Here is a 21,248-nt window from a genome sequence, read left to right on the forward strand (position 1 = left end):
CCACATGTGACCCCATTTCGGAAAGAAGACACCCCCAGGTATTCCGTGAGGGGCATATTGAGTCCATGAAAGATTGAAATTTTTGTCCCAAGTTAGCGGAACGGGAGACTTTGTGAGAAAAAAATAAAAAATATCAATTTCCGCTAACTTGTGCCAAAAAAAAAAAATTTCTATGAACTCGCCATGCCCCTCATTGAATACCTTGGGGTGTCTTCTTTCCAAAATGGGGTCACATGTGGGGTATTTATACTGCCCTGGCATTCTAGGGGCCCCAAAGCGTGAGAAGAAGTCTGGTATCCAAATGTCTAAAAATGCCCTCCTAAAAGGAATTTGGGCCCCTTTGCGCATCTAGGCTGCAAAAAAGTGTCACACATCTGGTATCGCCGTACTCAGGAGAAGTTGGGGAATGTGTTTTGGGGTGTCTTTTTACATATACCCATGCTGGGTGAGATAAATATCTTGGTCAAATGCCAACTTTGTATAAAAAAATGGGAAAAGTTGTCTTTTGCCAAGATATTTCTCTCACCCAGCATGGGTATATGTAAAAAGACACCCCAAAACACATTCCCCAACTTCTCCCGAGTACGGAGATACCAGATGTGTGACACTTTTTTGCAGCCTAGGTGGGCAAAGGGGCCCATATTCCAAAGAGCACCTTTCGGATTTCACTGGTCATTTACCTACTTACCACACATTAGGGCCCCTGGAAAATGCCAGGGCAGTATAACTACCCCACAAGTGACCCCATTTTGGAATGAAGACACCCCAAGGTATTCCGTGAGGGGCATGGCGAGTTCCTAGAATTTTTTATTTTTTGTCACAAGTTAGTGGAAAATGATGATTTTTTTTTTTTTTTTTTTTTTTCATACAAAGTCTCATATTCCACTAACTTGTGACAAAAATAAAAACTTCCATGAACTCACTATGCCCATCAGCGAATACCTTGGGGTCTATTCTTTCCAAAATGGGGTCACTTGTGGGGTAGGTATAATGCCCTGGTATTTTAGGGGCCCAAATGTGTGGTAAGGAGTTTGAAATCAAATTCTGTAAAAAATGACGAGTGAAATCCGAAAGGTGCTCTTTGGAATATGGGCCCCTTTGCCCACCTAGGCTGCAAAAAAGTGTCACACATCTGGTATCTCCGTACTCAGGAGAAGGTGGGGAATGTGTTTTGGGGTGTCATTTTACATATACCCATGCTGGGTGAGATAAATATCTTGGTCAAATGCCAACTTTGTATAAAAAAATGGGAAAAGTTGTCTTTTGCCAAGATATTTCTCTCACCCAGCATGGGTATATGTAAAAAGACACCCCAAAACACATTCCCCAACTTCTCCTGAGTACGGAGATACCACATGTGTGGCACTTTTTTGCAGCCTAGGTGGGCAAAGGGGCCCATATTCCAAAGAGCACCTTTTGGATTTCACTGGTCATTTACCTACTTACCACACATTAGGGCCCCTGGAAAATGCCAGGGCAGTATAACTACCCAACAAGTGACCCCATTTTGGAAAGAAGACACCCCAAGGTATTCCGTGAGGGGCATGGCGAGTTCCTAGAATTTTTTATTTTTTGTCACAAGTTAGTGGAAAATGATGATTTTTTTTATATATTTTTTTTTTTCATACAAAGTCTCATATTCCACTAACTTGTGACAAAAAATAAAAACTTCCATGAACTCACTATGCCCATCAGCGAATACCTTGGGGTCTCTTCTTTCCAAAATGGGGTCACTTGTGGGGTAGTTATACTGCCCTGGCATTCTAGGGGCCCAAATGTGTGGTAAGGAGTTTGAAATCAAATTCTGTAAAAAATGACGAGTGAAATCCGAAAGGTGCTCTTTGGAATATGGGCCCCTTTGCCCACCTAGGCTGCAAAAAAGTGTCACACATCTGGTATCCCCGTACTCAGGAGAAGGTGGGAATGTGTTTTGGGGTGTCATTTTACATATACCCATGCTGGGTGAGAGAAATATCTTGGCAAAAGACAACTTTTCCCATTTTTTTATACAAAGTTGGCATTTGACCAAGATATTTCTCTCACCCAGCATGGGTATATGTAAAATGACACCCCAAAACACATTCCCCAACTTCTACTGAATACGGAGATACCACATGTGTGACACTTTTTTGCAGCCTAGGTGGGCAAAGGGGCCCATATTCCAAAGAGCACCTTTCGGATTTCACTGGTCAGTTTTTACAGAATTTGATTTCAAACTCCTTACCACACATTTGGGCCCCTAGAATGCCAGGGCAGTATAACTACCCCACAAGTGACCCCATTTTGGAAAGAAGAGACCCCAAGGTATTTCGTGATGGGCATAGTGAGTTCATGGAAGTTTTTATTTTTTGTCACAAGTTAGTGGAATATGAGACTTTGTAAGAAAAAAAATAAATAAAAAAAAATCATCATTTTCCGCTAACTTGTGACAAAAAATAAAAAGTTCTATGAACTCACTATGCCCATCAGCGAATACCTTAGGGTGTGTACTTTCCGAAATGGGGTCATTTGTGGGGTGTTTGTACTGTCTGGCCATTGTAGAACCTCAGGAAACATGACAGGTGCTCAGAAAGTCAGAGCTGCTTCAAAAAGCGGAAATTCACATTTTTGTACCATAGTTTGTAAACGCTATAACTTTTACCCAAACCATTTTTTTTTTACCCAAACATTTTTTTTTTATCAAAGACATGTAGAACAATAAATTTAGAGCAAAATTTATATATGGATCTCGTTTTTTTTGCAAAATTTTACAACTGAAAGTGAAAAATGTCATTTTTTTGCAAAAAAATCGTTAAATTTCGATTAATAACAAAAAAAGTAAAAATGTCAGCAGCAATGAAATACCACCAAATGAAAGCTCTATTAGTGAGAAGAAAAGGAGGTAAAATTCATTTGGGTGGTAAGTTGCATGACCGAGCAATAAACGGTGAAAGTAGTGTAGGTCAGAAGTGTAAAAAGTGGCCTGGTCTTTCAGGGTGTTTAAGCTAGGGGGGCTGAGGGGGTTAAATAGGCAGCTGGGCTCAGCAGCAAAGTGTGTGTGTGCTGGGATCTGAGGCTTGTGCTGTGCTGGAGGGCTGAGACCTGTGTTTAGGGGAAACAGCCCCCTAAAAGCCTGCTATGGACTGCTGGAGATAGAAGTGCTATGTGGACTTTCCATTGTGAGTGAACTAACACCGAGACTGCAAAGTGACGCTTTGTTTTTGCTTTATGTGTTAATAAACACGGAAGTTTGATTTAAAGGGAACCTGTCATCCACTTTATGCTGACCTCACTGAGGGAAGCATAAAATAGTGACAGAAATGCTGATGTCAGCGGAGTGTCCCTCATCAGCTAATAGTCAGTGGGTGCAGAGAACCAGCATCACAATCATTACAGCCCGGGCCTTGAGAAGAGTCCTGGTTATTATAATCTCCTGCTCTCCGACCATCTGCTGATGACTGGCAGTTCTCTCCTAGGGATAAAGGGAGAAAAACTCGGTAGAAGCCGGTCAGTCACCAGCAGGAGATTATAATAACCAGGACTCTTCTCCGGAGGCCAGGACTCTTCTCCAGGCCCAGTCTGCAATGATTGTCATGTCGGTTCTCGGCAACCACTTATGTAACGGACCGCTGAAATCAACTCACCTGACTCTACTTTATACTGCTGATAGTATGGGCACCATAAAGCTGATGACAGGTTCCCTTTAATGTAAAGCTGGGGGGAGGGGGTGGGTAATTAACCCATTGAATACTGCTCTTTATAGGTTAGGGTACTTTCACACTAACGTTAAAGTTTTCTGGTACTGAGTTCCGTCCTAGGGGCTGAATACCGGAAAAGAAACGCTTCAGTTTTATCCCCATACATTCTGAATGGAGAGCGATCCGTTCAGGACGTCTTCAGCGCAGTCACTTTTACGGTATTTGCCCAGAGAAAATACTGAAGCATGCTGCGGTATTTTCTACGGACAAAATTCCGGAACACTTGTCGGAATGCCAGATCCGGCATTAATTTCCATTGAAATGTATTAATACCGGATCTGGTACCAAGTGTTCCGGCAAAATGGATCCAGTTTCCCGGTCTGCGCATGCACAGACCTTTAAAAATGAATACCGGATCCGTTTTTCCAGATCACAACGGAGAGACGGATCTGGTATTTCTATGTCTTCGTCAGACGGATCCGCATCCAAATCCGGAAACAAATGGCATCCGTTTGCACACGGATTTCCGGGTTCCTCTAACGCTAGTGTGACAGTACCCTTCCACGCTGTATCGGGAACAATACTGATCTGCATCTACACCCTGGGGGTCATTTATCGAGCTGGCGTGAAGTAGCACTGGCCTAGTCGCCCATAGCAACCAATCTGATTCCACCGTTCATTTTTGACAGGTCCTTTGGTTGCTATGTACAACTAAGCCAGTTCTACTTCACACCAGTTTGATAAATGACCCCATGTGAGTTCTGTAATGAGGCGCTCCGGGCGCTCGTCATCGCAATTACTGCTGTTTAACCCTTTCATGACCAAGCAATTTTCCACTTCTGTTTCTAACTCCCAGCGTGTTCCGCTCCCATGGCTTGTTTTTTGCGGGTTAAGTTGTACTTTTTAATAGCACCATTTAATATTGCGAACGATGTAGCGGAAAACGGATAAAAAAAAAAAAATCCAAATGCGGGGAATTGAAAATGAAACACAATTGTACAATAGTTTAATTGTTTTCCGATTTCCTAGCATTCTCTCTGTGGTAACAGACCTGCTGCGTTCAGGGCTCATGCATGCGGCCGTGTCTCGCGGTTACGCAGTGTGCTGTCCGCATCTTTTGCAGCCCCATTGAAATAACGAACAGAAACTTAGCGTTTTTTTTGTGGACGTATTGATAGTATTTTGGAGCATTTAGGCCTTTTTTTTTTAAACAATTTTTATTTACATTTTTTTGGGATGTGATCAGAAATATGGGGTAAGGAGGGTGAACTGAACTTTTATATTTTTTTATATTTTCATTTTTTCCCACTTTTTTAAGTCCTCCAAGGAGATTAGAACACGCTTCTCCCATAGACTGCAGTAAATTACCATTGCAGTCCATGGGAGTTTTATTATGTTTCTATGCCTCAGATCTTTCAGAGAGCCCGAGGTTGCGGGGGCCCCAGGAGACACCACTCAGATGCCATGATCGGGTGGTCAGAAGGGGTTAGAGAGGGCCCCTCCCTCTCTTATGACTGGAGGTTGTGTCATTCTTTTATTATTCCCACTAGAAGTTATGAATGAATTACCAGCAGTTTACAGTGAAGGTGTTGTCAATCAGGGCTGCCGCTCTCAGATTGTGCAGGGACCCCCCCCCCCCCCCCAATTGGTAACATCCAGCTGGACCATCAGTGCAAACTGCTAGTAATTTATAAATAATTTCTAGCAGGAATAATAGAGAAATGTCCCAGAAATGGGTATATAGGTAGTGTCTAAAACAGACATGAGGGGCCGTGTCCTCTTTAGGTCTGCTTCCTGCCGTACCTCCGTTTTTTCAGGCACCCATTCCTTTCCATGCACACGCCCACTGATTTCTGGGATCCGCGTCTACAAATCCTGTTCTTGTCCGTTTCTGTGAATGAGAACATTGATAGGAGTGAGAGAAATACAGAAGGAACATCCGTATTTTGATGATCCATTTGTTTTTCTTTTTGCGCACTGAAATACGGATGCGGCGGTGTGCATGAGGCCTGAGGGCGGGGCTCTGCAGTGGTGAGTCACGTGATATCACAATCACTCCCACAGCGGTAATGGCATAAATCCAGCTGATCACCGTCCTCTCCCAAGGCACGTGGTAATTACATGTGGATTACGCACTGGACTGCGTCACGTCACATGTAGTATGTCGGCACGGAGCCCTGTGCGTCTACCGTCAGCGTCTCAGCCAGAGGTTTGAAGCCGTTACTAGGTGTAAGCCATGTTGTACAGTGTAACATCTGGAGGTTTCTGCGGCGCACGGCTCTTTTCGCCCCTTCACTGAAGTAACCAGGGTCTGGGGTCTCCTGTACTGGGGTCTAGAGTCTCCCATACGGAGGTCTGGAGTCTCCCATACGGAGGTCTGGGGGTCTCCTGTACCGGGGTCTGGGGTCTCCTGTACTGGGGTCTAGAGTCTCCCATACGGAGGTCTGGGGGTCTCCTGTACCGGGGTCTGGGGTCTCCTGTACTGGGGTCTAGAGTCTCCCATACGGAGGTCTGGGGGTCTCCTGTACCGGGATCTCCCATACGGAGATCTGGGGGTCTCCTGTATGGAGGTCTCCTGTAGCGGGGTCTGTGGTCTCCCATACGGAGGTCTGGAGTCTCCCATACGGAGGTCTGGGGGTCTCCTGTACTGGGGTCTAGAGTCTCCCATACGGAGGTCTGGGGGTCTCCTGTACCGGGATCTCCCATACGGAGGTCTGGGGGTCTCCTGTATGGAGGTCTCCTGTAGCGGGGTCTGTGGTCTCCCATACGGAGGTCTGGAGTCTCCCATACGGAGGTCTGGGGGTCTCCTGTACTGGGGTCTAGAGTCTCCCATACGGAGGTCTGGGGGTCTCCTGTACCAGGATCTCCCATACGGAGGTCTGGGGGTCTCCTGTATGGAGGTCTCCTGTAGCGGGGTCTGTGGTCTCCCATACGGAGGTCTGGGGGTCTCCTGTACTGAGGTCTTTTGTACCGGGGTCTGGAGTCTCCTGTATGGAGGTCTGGGGGTCTCCTGTACCGGGGTCTTGGGTCTCCTGTATGGGGCTCTGGGGTCTCCTGTACCGGGGTCTCCAGTACAAGGGTCTGGAGTCTCCTGTATGGGGGTCTCCTGTACTGACACTGGTGACCACAGACCTCTATCTGCATTTACAGTATATTACTCCTGATGTCAGGCCTGGACCTTCCCTGTACCGGGGGTCTTCTGTACCGGGGGTCTCCAGTCCTATATGAGGGTCTGTGGTGTCTTGTATCTCCTGTATGGGGGTCTCCTGTACTGACACCGGTGACCACAGACCCCTATCTGCATTTACAGTATATTACTCCTGATGTCAGGCCTGGACCTTCCCTGTACCGGGGGTCTCCTATATGAGGGTTTGGGGTCTCTGAGGGCCCTGACAGACGTCATTCTCAGCCGGAACCTTTCCTCCAAGCTCCTGTTTCCGTCGGTGCACACAAGTGACAGGACCCGAGGTTTCCATAGTGACCGGGCGCTTGGCAGTGGTAGTAGGCCCCGGCCTGTGCTAGTTATGGCGTGCCCTGCACTGCTCCGCGGAATCCTGCGAGCCGTCTACAGCCGTGTGTCCCCAGGTCTCAGGGGCCCCTGCAGGCGGCTGCATTATGTGCAGGGCCAAAGCCCCGAGCCCCGGATCCGGGAGTATTTCTACTATATTGACCACCAGGGACAGGTAAACTGAGAGCTCACAGGGGCCCCAAGAGAGGGGGCCACACTTTATTCAGAATAGGTCAGGGCCACCAGAGGACAGCAGAGGCCCTAGAAGAACATGTATAGGATGAAAGCAGGGGCCGTAATGCAATACGTATAGCATAGTAGAGATCAGGGGCCCTCAGAGGAAGAGCAGGGCCACAGTGTATTGTTACTCGTGATGAGCCAATATTTTTTTTACAGTTCGATTCGGATGATTCGCCTAATTTTCCCCCAAAATTTTATTCCCGGCCATCACTGTGCAGCGCAGAAAGAGAGCTAGTCCACTGTGGTAGTGAAATGGTTACTGTGCGTCCGTATGACCGGCAGGTCACATATATGGCCGCGCACAAAGGATAAGCATACAGCAGCCTACAGTAAAGGAAAATGAAGCACTGGGTGCTCACTGCTATCCCATTGATAGCCCTGGGTGCCCATTGATAGCCCTGGGTGCCCACTGCTATCCCATTGATAGCCCTGGGTGCCCATTGATAGCCCTGGGTGCCCATTGATAGCCCTGGGTGCCCACTGCTATCTCATTGATAGCCCTGGGTGCCCATTGATAGCCCTGGGTGCCCATTGATAGCCCTGGGTGCCCACTGCTATCCCATTGATAGCCCTGGGTGCCCATTGATAGCCCTGGGTGCCCACTGCTATCCCAATGATAGCCCTGGGTGCCCACTGCTATCCCATTGATAGCCCTGGGTGCCCATTGATAGCCCTGGGTGCCCACTGCTATCCCATTGATAGCCCTGGGGGCTCACTGCTATCCCATTGATAGCCCTGGGTGCCCATTGATAGCCCTGGGTGCCCACTGCTATCCCATTGATAGCCCTGGGTGCCCATTGATAGCCCTGGGTGCCCACTGCTATCCCATTGATAGCCCTGAGTGCCCATTGATAGCCCTGGGTGCCCATTGATAGCCCTGGGTGCCCACTGCTATCCCATTGATAGCCCTGGGTGCCCATTGCTATCCCATTGATAGCCCTGGGTGCCCACTGCTATCCCATTGATAGCCCTGGGTGCCCACTGCTATCCCATTGATAGCCCTGGGTGCCCACTGCTATCCCATTGATAGCCCTGGGTGCCCATTGCTATCCCATTGATAGCCCTGGGTGCCCATTGATAGCCCTGGGTGCCCATTGATAGCCCTGGGTGCCCATTGATAGCCCTGGGTGCCCACTGCTATCCCATTGATAGCCCTGGGTGCCCATTGATAGCCCTGGGTGCCCACTGCTATCCCATTGATAGCCCTGGGTGCCCATTGACTCTTAGTGGTACAAAATATGGACATGGAGGCAGCGCCAATAAAGTAGTGGAAACCAAGGTTATTCTAAGCGATGTTGTGGCAGTGCAAACACATGCGTTAGGCAGGATTCAGCAAAACCGCCTACGTTACTGGTAATACAACCGTCTGCATCCGTTACGGTTCTGTTATCTGTAACATTGCAAAGACGGATCCGTCATGAACTCCATTGAAAGTCAATGGGGGACGGATCAGTTTTCTATTGTGTCAGAGAAAACGGATCCGTCCCCTTTGACTTGCATTGTGGGTCAGGACGGATCCTCCTCATCCCAGGACGGAAAGCAGCACGCTGCTCTCCGGTATGAGAACGGAACGGAATGCATTCCGGTGACGCCGTTCTGTTCTGTTAAGTTTTGTCCCTATTGACAGTAAATGGGGACATAACCCTATGACGGATCTCAATACCGGAAAATATCAACGCTAGTGTGAAAGTCGCCTTAGAATCCCTCCTGTTAGCTGTAGAATGACTGCGTGTCGCTATCATGCTCAGTTCCCACGTAACTTATTATCAGCCCGGAGCAGATCTGTTTGTGATCCCTAATCCGGGAGTCGGCTTGGCCCCTGAATTTGCCTCACAATAAGTGATGGAAATAACTGACCAAATAACAGAAGTGTGAACTCCGCCGTACAGGTCAATGTTAGCGTCAGCTCTAATTTATTGGCGTGGACCGAGTAGTGGCCCAAAGTTTAAGTAGAGCCCCCCCGACAGAGTGGAGAGGGGGTCAGCAGTAAGTTTGTGTTGACGTCACTGATTATTTTGCCCGTCCTCTGATCCGTCAGAACAATAACTCCCAAAAAACGGATCCTGTCTGTGGAGCATCCGCCTTCACCCGGTCAGTAATCCATCAGTATTGCTACAGCCAAAACAGAGATGGCGCGGGGATGGAATATGATGGCGCGGGGATGGAATATGATGGCGCGGGGATGGAATATGATGGCGCGGGGATGGAATATGATGGCGCGGGGATGGAATGTTTGCATGTCCTCTGTGTTTTGTACCCACTCCTGCCTTTGCCAGTTCTGATGGGACCGTACAGGCCTTACAGCTGCTACACAGACAGGATCCGCTGTGCGTCTCGTTTTTCAGAAGAAGGGTAAAATAAATGGTGATGTCAAGAAGGCCAAACTGGGACAATAGTGGCCCCGTCACAGAGTGGTGAGGGTGGCAACCGCATGAGGAGTCAGCTCATTGGCCCAGTCGCAGAGCGGTGAGGTGGCAGTGGGAGAAGATGGCAGCAGGTGGGTGGCAGCAGCACGTTGCCGTTTTTCACAATGTTCCGGTGTGGCAGCACGCTGCCGTCAGGACATTCCTGCCCGAATGATCTAGTCGGATGCATCAGGCATCGGTGTCCGGAAATCCTGGCGGATCCACTCCTGATTCATTTTAAGAAAGGTTAATCTCTCAACATTTTGAGGGTCATTTACGAAGATATATACGCGCTTTTGTGGCGCATATCTGGTGAAGATTCTGTCGCACGCCATGTTGCCGTCAGGACAGTCTCTTTACCATTTACTACGCCTGTTTTAGGCATAGAAAATGGTCTAAATGTAAGACGGCAAGGAAGCTTCTTATATTTAGAGGCGGCGGTGGATCCGCTCAAGTTATGTAGAGGCCGGCGTCTCTTCATAACTCTGTCCTGCTGCTGGCGGGTGAAGAAAACTGCTCATCAGAGACTCTAGACTTAAGTTGTGAGGGATATGTGTGCAGACTATCACACCTTATATACCCACCGAGGGATATGTGTGCAGACAGCCTATCACACCCCTTATATACCCACTGAGGGATATGTGTGCAGACAGCCTATCACACCCCTTATATACCCACTGAGGGATATGTGTGCAGACAGCCTATCACACACCTTATATACCACTGAGGGATATGTGTGCAGACAGCCTATCACACACCTTATATACCACTGAGGGATATGTGTGCAGACAGCCTATCACACACCTTATATACCCACTGAGGGATATGTGTGCAGACAGCCTATCACACCTTATATACCCACTGAGGGATATGTGTGCAGACTAGAGTTGTTGCGATACCAAATTTTTGATTCGGTTTCGATACCATGAAAAAGTATTGCGATACTCGATACCATTCGATACCACGCGAAAAAAATAAACAAAAAAAGCCACGTGCATTCCTCATTTTTAAAAATGGCGAATCGCGCAGTTTTTATTTTATTTTTTCTGTTCCGGCATTCACCACCTAGATTTTTTTTTTATATTTTAATAGTTTGGACTTTTCTGACGTGGCGATGTAATATGTTTATTTATATATTTTATATGTGAAATTGGGAAAAGGGGGGTGATTTATACTTCATATTTTAGTGTTTTTTTTTTTTTCCACTTTTTATTTAATAACTATTTCCCCCCTTAGGGGCTAGAACCTGGGATCTTTCATCCCTTTTCCTATTCACCCTGATAGATCTCTATCAGGGTGAATAGGACTCCACACTGTCCCTGCTGCTCTGTGCTTTGTGCACACAGCATCAGGGATGTTACCATGGCAACCAGGGCTTCTGTAGCGTCCTGGCTGCCATGGTAACCGATCGGAGCCCCAGGCTTACACAGCTGGGGCTCCGATCAGAAGCTGCCACTGCACCACCAATGAGGGGGAGTGGAGAGGTCCCTGTGGCCACTGCCACCAATGATTTTAATACTGGAGGGTTGAGAGGGGCCGGCGCACTGTGCCACCAATGATTTTAATGGGATGGGGGGATTGAGGGGGGGGGGGCACACTGCACCACCAATGATTTTACCCCTTTATACAGGAGGCGGGTACTAGCAGATCAGCGGCAGTTAACTGCCGCTGATCGCAGCTCCCTGTCAGGGGCAGGGTGCCGGCAATGCGATTCTGCTGCCGGCACCCGCCTCCTGTATGTGTTAAAGACTGACTACTGTATATGAGTCCAGACTTTCACTATTAGGCCACACAGAGCGGCGCCCAGCGATGTCTCAACACTCACCATTTAGTCCTGGGCGCCGCTCCGTTCGCCCGCAGTGCCCCATTACTGTCTCCTCTCCTGCTCCACATGCTGCTGATTACTATCGGAGCGATGGGAGGAGACATCAGCTTCACTAGTGGGCGTTCCTTCTCCCTGGCTGTAGCGCTGTCCAATCGCAGCGCAGGGAAAAGGAACGCCCACTAGTGAAGCTGATGTCTCCTCCCATCGCTCCGATAGTAATCCTATCATTGGTGGCGCAGTGCGCCCGCCCCTCCTCCGCCCCTCTCTTCTCATTGCCGCCCCTCCTCCACCCCCTCTCTTCTCATTGCCGCCCCTACTCCGCCCCTCTCTTCTCATTGCCGCCCCTCCTCCGCCCCTCTCTTCTCATTGGTGGCAGCGGCAGCAGCACAGGGGGAGGGAGGACAGCTTCCTTCTCCCCGTGCTGCTGAGAGAGAACATGAGCGCGCCGATAGCAGCGCGCTCATGTTCAGAGATACTAGACTGCGCAGAAGCGCAGCCCAGTATCGAAAAAACGGAAATCCCGGTATCGTATCGATACCGGGACAAAAGTATCGATTGGGTATCGAAATTTCGATACCCGCAACAACCCTAGTGCAGACTATCACACCTTATATACCCACCGAGGGATATGTGTGCAGACAGCCTATCACACCCCTTATATACCCACTGAGGGATATGTGTGCAGACAGCCTATTACACACCTTATATACCCACCGAGGGATATGTGTGCAGACAGCCTATTACACACCTTATATACCCACCGAGGGATATGTGTGCAGACAGCCTATCACACCTTATATACCCACCGAGGGATATGTGTGCAGACAGCCTATCACACCTTATATACCCACCGAGGGATATGTGTGCAGACTATCACACCTTATATACCCACTGAGGGATATGTTTGCAGACAGCCTATTACACACCTTATATACCCACCGAGGGATATGTGTGCAGACTATCACACCTTATATACCACCGAGGGATATGTGTGCAGACTATCACACCTTATATACCCACCGAGGGATATGTGTACAGACTATCACACCTTATATACCCACCGAGGGATATGTGTACAGACTATCACACCTTATATACCCACCGAGGGATATGTGTGCAGACAGCCTATCACACACCTTATATACCCACCGAGGGATATGTGTACAGACTATCACACCTTATATACCCACCGAGGGATATGTGTACATACTATCACACCTTATATACCACCGAGGGATATGTGTGCAGACTATCACACCTTATATACCCACCGAGGGATATGTGTACAGCCTATCACACCTTATATACCCACCGAGGGATATGTGTGCAGACAGCCTATCACACCTTATATACCCACCGAGGGATATGTGTGCAGACAGCCTATCACACCTTATATACCTTGTAACGGCATACAAGGGAATGCTCCAAACTCCGAACAGAACCTCACGAATAGCTGCTAGCAGACGAATAGGAAACGCACCCAAGCGGCTTACACTCCTAGCAATCAGTCTCTAACAGCATACAGTGAATCCCCCCAAGAACGAGACGAGGCTCCGTGTTGAGGGTCAAGCAGTGGTCACCCAGAGCTGTGCGTTTATTGATCTTATATAACATTGTTACACACTAGTACCACCACCAGGGTTTTGTAAAAACAACCAGTAAACACATACAATACAGTAAAACACTCACACACAAAATCCTCCCCTCTGCCTGTGATACAATTACCTTACACAATGGGTTGATGTAATTATCACAGGCAGGAGAATACACAATGTCGTCTGTCCCGGAGACAACCAAGGAGTAATTTAATTATCTCTCAGGACAAAGGGAAATCGCCAATACACACGTGGGGACAATAGGACAGACATCACTACTCAAATATACAATGTCCCACCCTTTACAGTAAACATAGACATTTAACTTATCCCCAGATGGCTTGGATCTGAGCGCTCAATATATCCAAACAGCGCTCTGATGCCACAAACACAGTCAAATCGCCATGGGGTTTAAGTTTAGCATGGGCTGATGAGAGGGCCCATAATCCTGGGGCAAGAGGCTGGCAACCAAGCTTCTCCGCCACCCAGTGGCGAGGTTGGTTTCGCCACATACCTACCAAGGGATATGTGTGCAGACAGCCTATCACACCCCTTATATACCCACTGAGGGATACGTGTGCAGACAGCCCTATTACTCCTTATATACCCACCGAGGGATATGTGTGCAGACAGTCTATCACACCTTATATACCCACCGAGGGATATGTGTACAGACAGCCCTATTACTCCTTATATACCCACTGAGGGATATGTGTGCAGACAGCCTATCACACCCCTTATATACCCACCGAGGGATATGTGTGCAGACAGCCCTATTACTCCTTATATACCCACCGAGGGATATGTGTGCAGACAGCCTATCACACCTTATATACCCACCGAGGGATATGTGTGCAGACTATCACACCCCTTATATACCCACCGAGGGATATGTGTGCAGACAGCCTATAACACCCCTTATATACCCACCGAGGGATATGTGTGCAGACTATCACACCCCTTATATACCCACCGAGGGATATGTGTGCAGACAGCCTATCACACTCCTTATATACCCACTGAGGGATATGTGTGCAGACAGCCTATCACACCCCTTATATACCCACTGAGGGATATGTGTGCAGACAGCCTATCACACCTTATATACCCACCGAGGGATTTGTGTGCAGACAGCCTATCACACCTTATATACCCACCGAGGGATATGTGTGCAGACAGCCCTATTACTCCTTATATACCCACCGAGGGATATGTGTGCAGATAGCCTATCACACCTTATATACCCACCGAGGGATATGTGTGCAGACTATCACACCCCTTATATACCCACCGAGGGATATGTGTGCAGACAGCCTATAACACCCCTTATATACCCACCGAGGGATATGTGTGCAGACTATCACACCCCTTATATACCCACCGAGGGATATGTGTGCAGACAGCCTATCACACTCCTTATATACCCACTGAGGGATATGTGTGCAGACAGCCTATCACACCCCTTATATACCCACTGAGGGATATGTGTGCAGACAGCCTATCACACCCCTTATATACCCACTGAGGGATATGTGTGCAGACAGCCTATCACACCTTATATACCCACCGAGGGATATATGTGCAGACAGCCTATCACACCTTATATACCCACCGAGGGATATGTGTGCAGACAGCCCTATTACTCCTTATATACCCACCGAGGGATATGTGTGCAGACAGCCTATCACACCTTATATACCCACCGAGGAATATGTGTGCAGACTATCACACCCCTTATATACCCACCGAGGGATATGTGTGCAGACAGCCTATAACACCCCTTATATACCCACCGAGGGATATGTGTGCAGACTATCACACCCCTTATATACCCACCGAGGGATATGTGTGCAGACAGCCTATCACACCTTATATACCCACTGAGGGATATGTGTGCAGACAGCCTATCACACCCCTTATATACCCACTGAGGGATATGTGTGCAGACAGCCTATCACACCTCTTATATACCCACCGAGGGATATGTGTGCAGACAGCCTATCACACCCCTTATATACCCACCGAGGGATATGTGTGCAGACAGCCTATCACACCTTATATACCCACCGAGGGATATGTGTGCAGACAGCCTATCACACCTTATATACCCACCGAGGGATATGTGTGCAGACAGCCTATCACACACCTTATATACCCACGAGGGATATGTGTGCAGACAGCCTATCACACCTTATATACCACTGAGGGATATGTGTGCAGACAGCCTATCACACTCCTTATATACCCACCGCGGGATATGTGTGCAGACTATCACACCCCTTATATACCAACCGAGGGATATGTGTGCAGACAGCCTATCACACTCCTTATATACCCACTGAGGGATATGTGTGCAGACAGCCTATCACACCTCTTATATACCCACCGAGGGATATGTGTGCAGACAGCCTATCACACCTTATATACCCACCGAGGGATATGTGTGCAGACAGGCTATCACACCTTATATACCACTGAGGGATATGTGTGCAGACTATCACACACCTTATATACCCACGGAGGGATATGTGTGCAGACAGGCTATCACACCTTATATACCCACCGAGGGATATGTCTGCAGACAGCCTATCACACCCCTATTATACCCACCGAGGGATATGTCTGCAGACAGCCTATCACCCCCCTATTATACCCACTGAGCCAGCTCAGCAGCTTCCTTCATGATCTACACGCTGCCGATGTCAAGAGTAGGAAGTGGTCAGAATAATGGGACTGGACTGTGTATCTGTAGTATCCTGTGATGACATGGCGGCCGAGGACGACTCCGGGACTTATATCTGTAATATTCTTCCATTTGATTGGCCGCCGGGTAATTCCTACTCTTTGTGTTTTCCAGCTCTTCCTAGATGATACCAAAGTGAAGAATTTCATCACCTGTTTTAAAGGTACAGTACAAGGTGTAAAGCTGAATGTCGGTGAAGGGTATCTGACCGGGTGTTTGTAGCCTACTGGACATGCCACATGTGAACATTCACTTATCCGGGACTTCTGGTTCTTTTATATTGATGACCGTTCCTCAGGAGAGGCTATCAGTATCTGATTGGCGGAGGTCTGACGCCCGCACCCCACGGACCATCTGTTCTGCTGTAGCTCCAGTGGTGGAACCACAGCATCCTCCACTGACTGGTGGGAGGAACTGGTAACTGCAGCGCTACCCATTCCAGCCCCGTCCACTACTAGTGCTGGAGCTGCTGCAGATCGACAGGGGTGCGCGGTGTCGGACCACCACCCATCCGATGTTTATGGCCTATCCTGAGGATGGGCCGTGAATGTAAAAATCCTGGACAACCCCTTTAATGATGCATTCACACAACCAGTGTATTTTGTGGTCCGCGAAACTCAGATCTGAAAAAAATGCTGCCTGGATGATCCCGTGTGATGTCGCCGTTTTTTTTTTGCGGACCAATTGTAATGCTAATAGCATTTTAGGGTGTGTATGACAGTCTGATCACTTTTTATAAAAAAAATTGTGGAAGTAAAGTTTTGAATATTATTATTTTTTTATTATAGGGAAAGGGGTCATTGAATTTTTATAATTTTTTTGGGCATTTTTTTTTGTTAATATTTTTCAAAACTTTACTTTTTTTTTTCACTTTTTGTCAGGTCCCCAATTTACAGTCATCAGATTGCAGTTTGTATAGAATAATGGAATTTGCTCCTTTATTATAGACTAGCAGACAGACGCGGCTTCGCTCCGGGATATTTCATCTATTTCCTTTAATGTTTCTGTGTGTCATTAAAAGATATCAACAGTATCCCCCATAACAGTGACCTCTACAGCCCCCCGCCCCCATAACAGTGACCTCTACAGCCCCTGCCCCCATAACAGTGACCTCTACAGCCCCCCGCCCCCATAACAGTGACCTCTACAGCCCCCCGCCCCCATAACAGTGACCTCTACAGCCCCCCGCCCCCATAACAGTGACCTCTACAGCCCCCGCCCCCATAACAGTGACCTCTACAGCCCCCCGCCCCCATAACAGTGACCTCTACAGCCCCCCGCCCCCATAACAGTGACCTCTACAGCCCCCGCCCCCATAACAGTGACCTCTACAGCCCCCCGCCCCCATAACAGTGACCTCTACAGCCCCCCGCCCCCATAACAGTGACCTCTACAGCCCCCCGCCCCCATAACAGTGACCTCTACAGCACTCCGCCCCCATAACAGTGACCTCTACAGCCCCCCGCCCCCTTAACAGTGAACTCCACAGCCCCCCGCCCCCATAACAGTGACCTCTACAGCCCCCCGCCCCCATAACAGTGACCTCTACAGCACTCTGCCCCCTTAACAGTGAACTCTACAGCAGTCTGCCCCCTTGACAGTGACCTCCACAGCGTCCGCCCCTTTATTAGTGACCTCCACAGTACCCCGTCTTGTTAACAGTGATTTCCACAATAACCCGCCCCCTTAACAGTGACCTCTACAGAGCTCTGTTCCCCTAAAATGTGACCTCCACAACACCCCGCCCCATTAACAGTGATCTCTACAGCACCCCGCCCCTTAACACTGACCTCCATAGTGGACCATCCCCTTAACTGTGACCTCCACAGCAGTCTACCCCTAGGTTTTAGCCCAGACAGTCCGGCTTTCAGACTCCCTGTCCTCCGTCCGGCGCAGGGCCTGGACGGACACAGGGATGTCCTTTTACACAGCTCACTCTAAGACGGCAGCACTGCGCTGTCTGAGTGTGAGCTGCAGGGAGAAAATCACCCTCCCTCCCATCCCTGAAGCAGACAGAAGTTGATTTTTACCTGCGCATAGGGAGGGGGCGTGGCTTAACCAGATCAGGGGCATTAAATAGCGGGACCTGGGGGTGGGGTTTTTAAGTCCATCTTTTGAGGGTGGCCTGAATGGCCTCCCTACCTGCGCCCTGAACTGTGACCTCCACAGCACTACACTCCCTTAACAATGTCATCCACAGAGCCCTGCCCCTTTAAAGCTGACCTACAGCAGTGAAGAAAAATGGCTGGGTTGTTATGGAAACCTGGTGTAAAAGTGTGTGTATGTGGAGACTAAGGGCCTGCGAGCTTCTATTGGCTGATAAGGGTCATGTGACCGTGTGTATGGCAGTTGGAATATGAAGAGAAAAACCTGCAGGCTTCTATTGGCTAATGTAGGTCATGTGACCAGGCTTCTATTGGCTAATGCATTTTTTGGGAGTATCTCAGGAACAATAGGTGCTAGAGACCTGGTCTAAAACCTTCCCGGTCACCTGATGTACATAGCTTTATATATTAGATAGAAATCACTGTATTACAGTTCAGTGCTGCCACCTGCTGGCCTGAACTGTACTATACAAGTAATGAGCCTGGACGCCTAGTACAGGCCCAGGTTCATTATTATGTATGAATGCCTTTAAAGATGAGCAACGTTTTAAAAAATTTGATTCACCAAAGTTAGCCATGAAATTTGCGAATTATTTTGTCACAAATCGCTACGGCACGGTGGCTGAGGGAATGTGTATGCTGCATTGAGCCCATACACGGCGGGTGCCGGCTGTGTCATACAGCAGACATCCAGCCGCAATGACGGGGAACAGCGATCTCGCCAGTCCCGTCATTTAACCCCGATCACGGCACCTGTGAGGTAAGGCGGAGGGATGCAGCTCCCTCTGCCTTCCGATCGGAGCCCCCGCAGTGAAATAGGTTGCCATGGCAGCCTGGATGTTTCTGAAGCTTTCCACAAGGCACAGCTCAGCAGGGGGCGCGGTATAATGCCATTCACCCTAATAGATTGAATAAAACGTTGCATATGAGGCCATGTTGGGGAACACCATTCTGCCTTTGCAGCTCAAGTAGGCCGGAATTTGCGCGCTAAGAGTGGCTGAAGGGCGCGCACAGTTTCCTGGACATTTTTAACAGCTCTTGCAGTTCAGTGGAAAATTTGAGGAACCGAGTGACCACAAGAGTGAAGACGTGCGCCATGCAGGACACGGGGGTTAGCCCTCCCTGACGCAGCGCAGACTCTCCAGTTGGCGAGGAGACAGCCAGTGTCCGATTTCTTTATTGACGAGCAGTTTCTCCCCGGTGTGACTCTGTTCTCTCGGGCTGAGCAGGCGCAGAACAGCGTGACACCGCCGTGCTCTGCATAGGTGATCGCTGGAGGACCTGACCTGTGCCTAGAGGGGAGGGTGAGGACAATGTGGGGGATAAGGACGGAGGCAGCATTGGTTACTGGTGTGCCTGGGGGGTAAACGACATTGTCCTTGACCATAGGTACCGCTCCACACGGTCGGGGTTAAGGACTGGCCCACCTGCTGTACGTACGTGTGCTGGGCTGGTACAGCTTTTTTGGAAAATGAATGACAGCTTGGGACTCTCCACCTCGGCACAAACCATCAGGTCCACCAGATGGAAGGGACGGACGGCAGCACCAGTAACTTGGCCAGGAGCACGTTCAGCTTCTGCACCGTCGGATGAGTGCGCGCATACGGCTGTCTCTTGGCAATCGCCTCTGTGATCGATTGCTGACGGAACAAGTGATGAGGAGAAGGAGCATCAGGAGCTATAGACGACATGGAGGTGGATGGGAAGGAAGGAAAGCTTCCTTCTGCTGACGAGCCCTGACTGCGAGCCGGTGGGAGATGCAGCGATCGCTGCATTAGGCTGTAAGACTAAGCGAGTGGCACGGTTTTCCCAGGCCACTTTATGGTGACGCGCCACGTGTTGCCAACTTGAGCACCCTGTCCACTCCTCACCTTCTGCCCATAGATCCTACATAATGTCCCGCAGCCACCATTTTAGAACAAACTGATTCCTTACAACGAAGTGCAAGGAAATTCAGATTCGTCCTAAACTACGGACTGAATTCTGCTCCGAATGCTTCACTTCACTCACCACTAAATGCCTTCCCCGATCTCCACCAGGGGAGGCGTTCCTTACCCGGAAGTGCGTGTTCCTGGGTTTTAGCCCTCTCTGAGGCTGTGGTCACATTTTGATCAAGGCATCTGAGGGGTTAAATGTCGAGGGTCGGCATTAGCGACAATTATGGACATTAGCGGCGCCATCTTTAAAGACCCGACATCTGTTGTAAATATACGGCGGATGTCAGGAAGGAGTTAACATCACTTCTCTCATCTACCTCACCTGACGGAGAGGCCAAAGTAGCCTCGAAAGCTTTGGAGGTAGCCATTAACCAGTTCCTGACCGCTGAGCAATCTCATTCCCTTTTTCTTTTTCCTTTCTATGTATTGGCTAATGCAGTACAAATATATGCGTTTTACTTTAACCTCCTCAGGACCGCCGTACGCAGGATTGCGTCTTTGCGGCGGCCCTGCTCTTCTGGGGGGACGCGCCGGCGCGTCGTCTCGCGAGACGCGAGATTTCCTGTGAACGCGCGCACACATATTCCACTAACTTGTGTCAAAAAATAAAATCTCACATGAACTCACCATACCCCTCACGGAATCCAAATGCGTAAAAATTTTTTAGACATTTATATTCCAGACTTCTTCTCACGCTTTAGGGCCCCTAGAATGCCAGGGCAGTGTAAATACCCCACATGTGACCCCATTTCGGAAAGAAGACACCCCCAGGTATTCTGTGAGGGGCATATTGAGTCCATGAAAGATTGAAATTTTTGTCCCAAGTTAGCGGAAAGGGAGACTTTGTGAGAAAAAAATAAATAAAATCAATTTCCGCTAACTTGTGCCAAAAAAAAAAAATTTCTATGAACTCGCCATGCCCCTCATTGAATACCTTGGGGTGTCTTCTTTCCAAAATGGGGTCACATGTGGGGTATTTATACTGCCCTGGCATTTTAGGGGCCCTAAAGCGTGATAAGAAGTCTGGGATCCAAATGTCTAAAAATGCCCTCATAAAAGGAATGTGGGCCCCTTTGCGCATCTAGGCTGCAAAAAAGTGTCACATATCTGGTATCTCCGTGCTCAGGAGAAGTTGGGGAATGTGTTTTGGGGTGTCATTTTACATATACCCATGCTGGGTGAGAGAAATATCTCGGTCAAATGCCAACTTTTC

At 48.8% G+C, this 21,248-nt stretch overlaps 1 protein-coding gene across 2 annotated transcripts in view; it reads left to right on the plus strand.

Annotated features, from left to right (window-relative positions):
• The first annotated feature begins 7,167 nt into the window (after window positions 1–7,167).
• The window catches only part of C5H8orf82 (chromosome 5 C8orf82 homolog), a 62,012-nt gene continuing 47,931 nt past the window's right edge, over window positions 7,168–21,248 (plus strand). For both annotated transcript variants that reach the window (XR_005779042.1, XM_040432407.1), the window contains exons 1-2: window positions 7,168–7,360; window positions 16,108–16,156. Coding sequence is in view for 1 of the 2 variants with exons in the window: in XM_040432407.1 (XP_040288341.1) it covers window positions 7,202–7,360; window positions 16,108–16,156 (208 nt within the window). In the remaining variant the exon portion in view is untranslated. The remainder of the gene's footprint in view (window positions 7,361–16,107; window positions 16,157–21,248) is intronic.

This window comes from Bufo bufo, chromosome 5 (assembly GCF_905171765.1).
Source record: "Bufo bufo chromosome 5, aBufBuf1.1, whole genome shotgun sequence".
In the NCBI taxonomy this organism is placed as follows: Eukaryota; Metazoa; Chordata; class Amphibia; order Anura; family Bufonidae; genus Bufo; species Bufo bufo.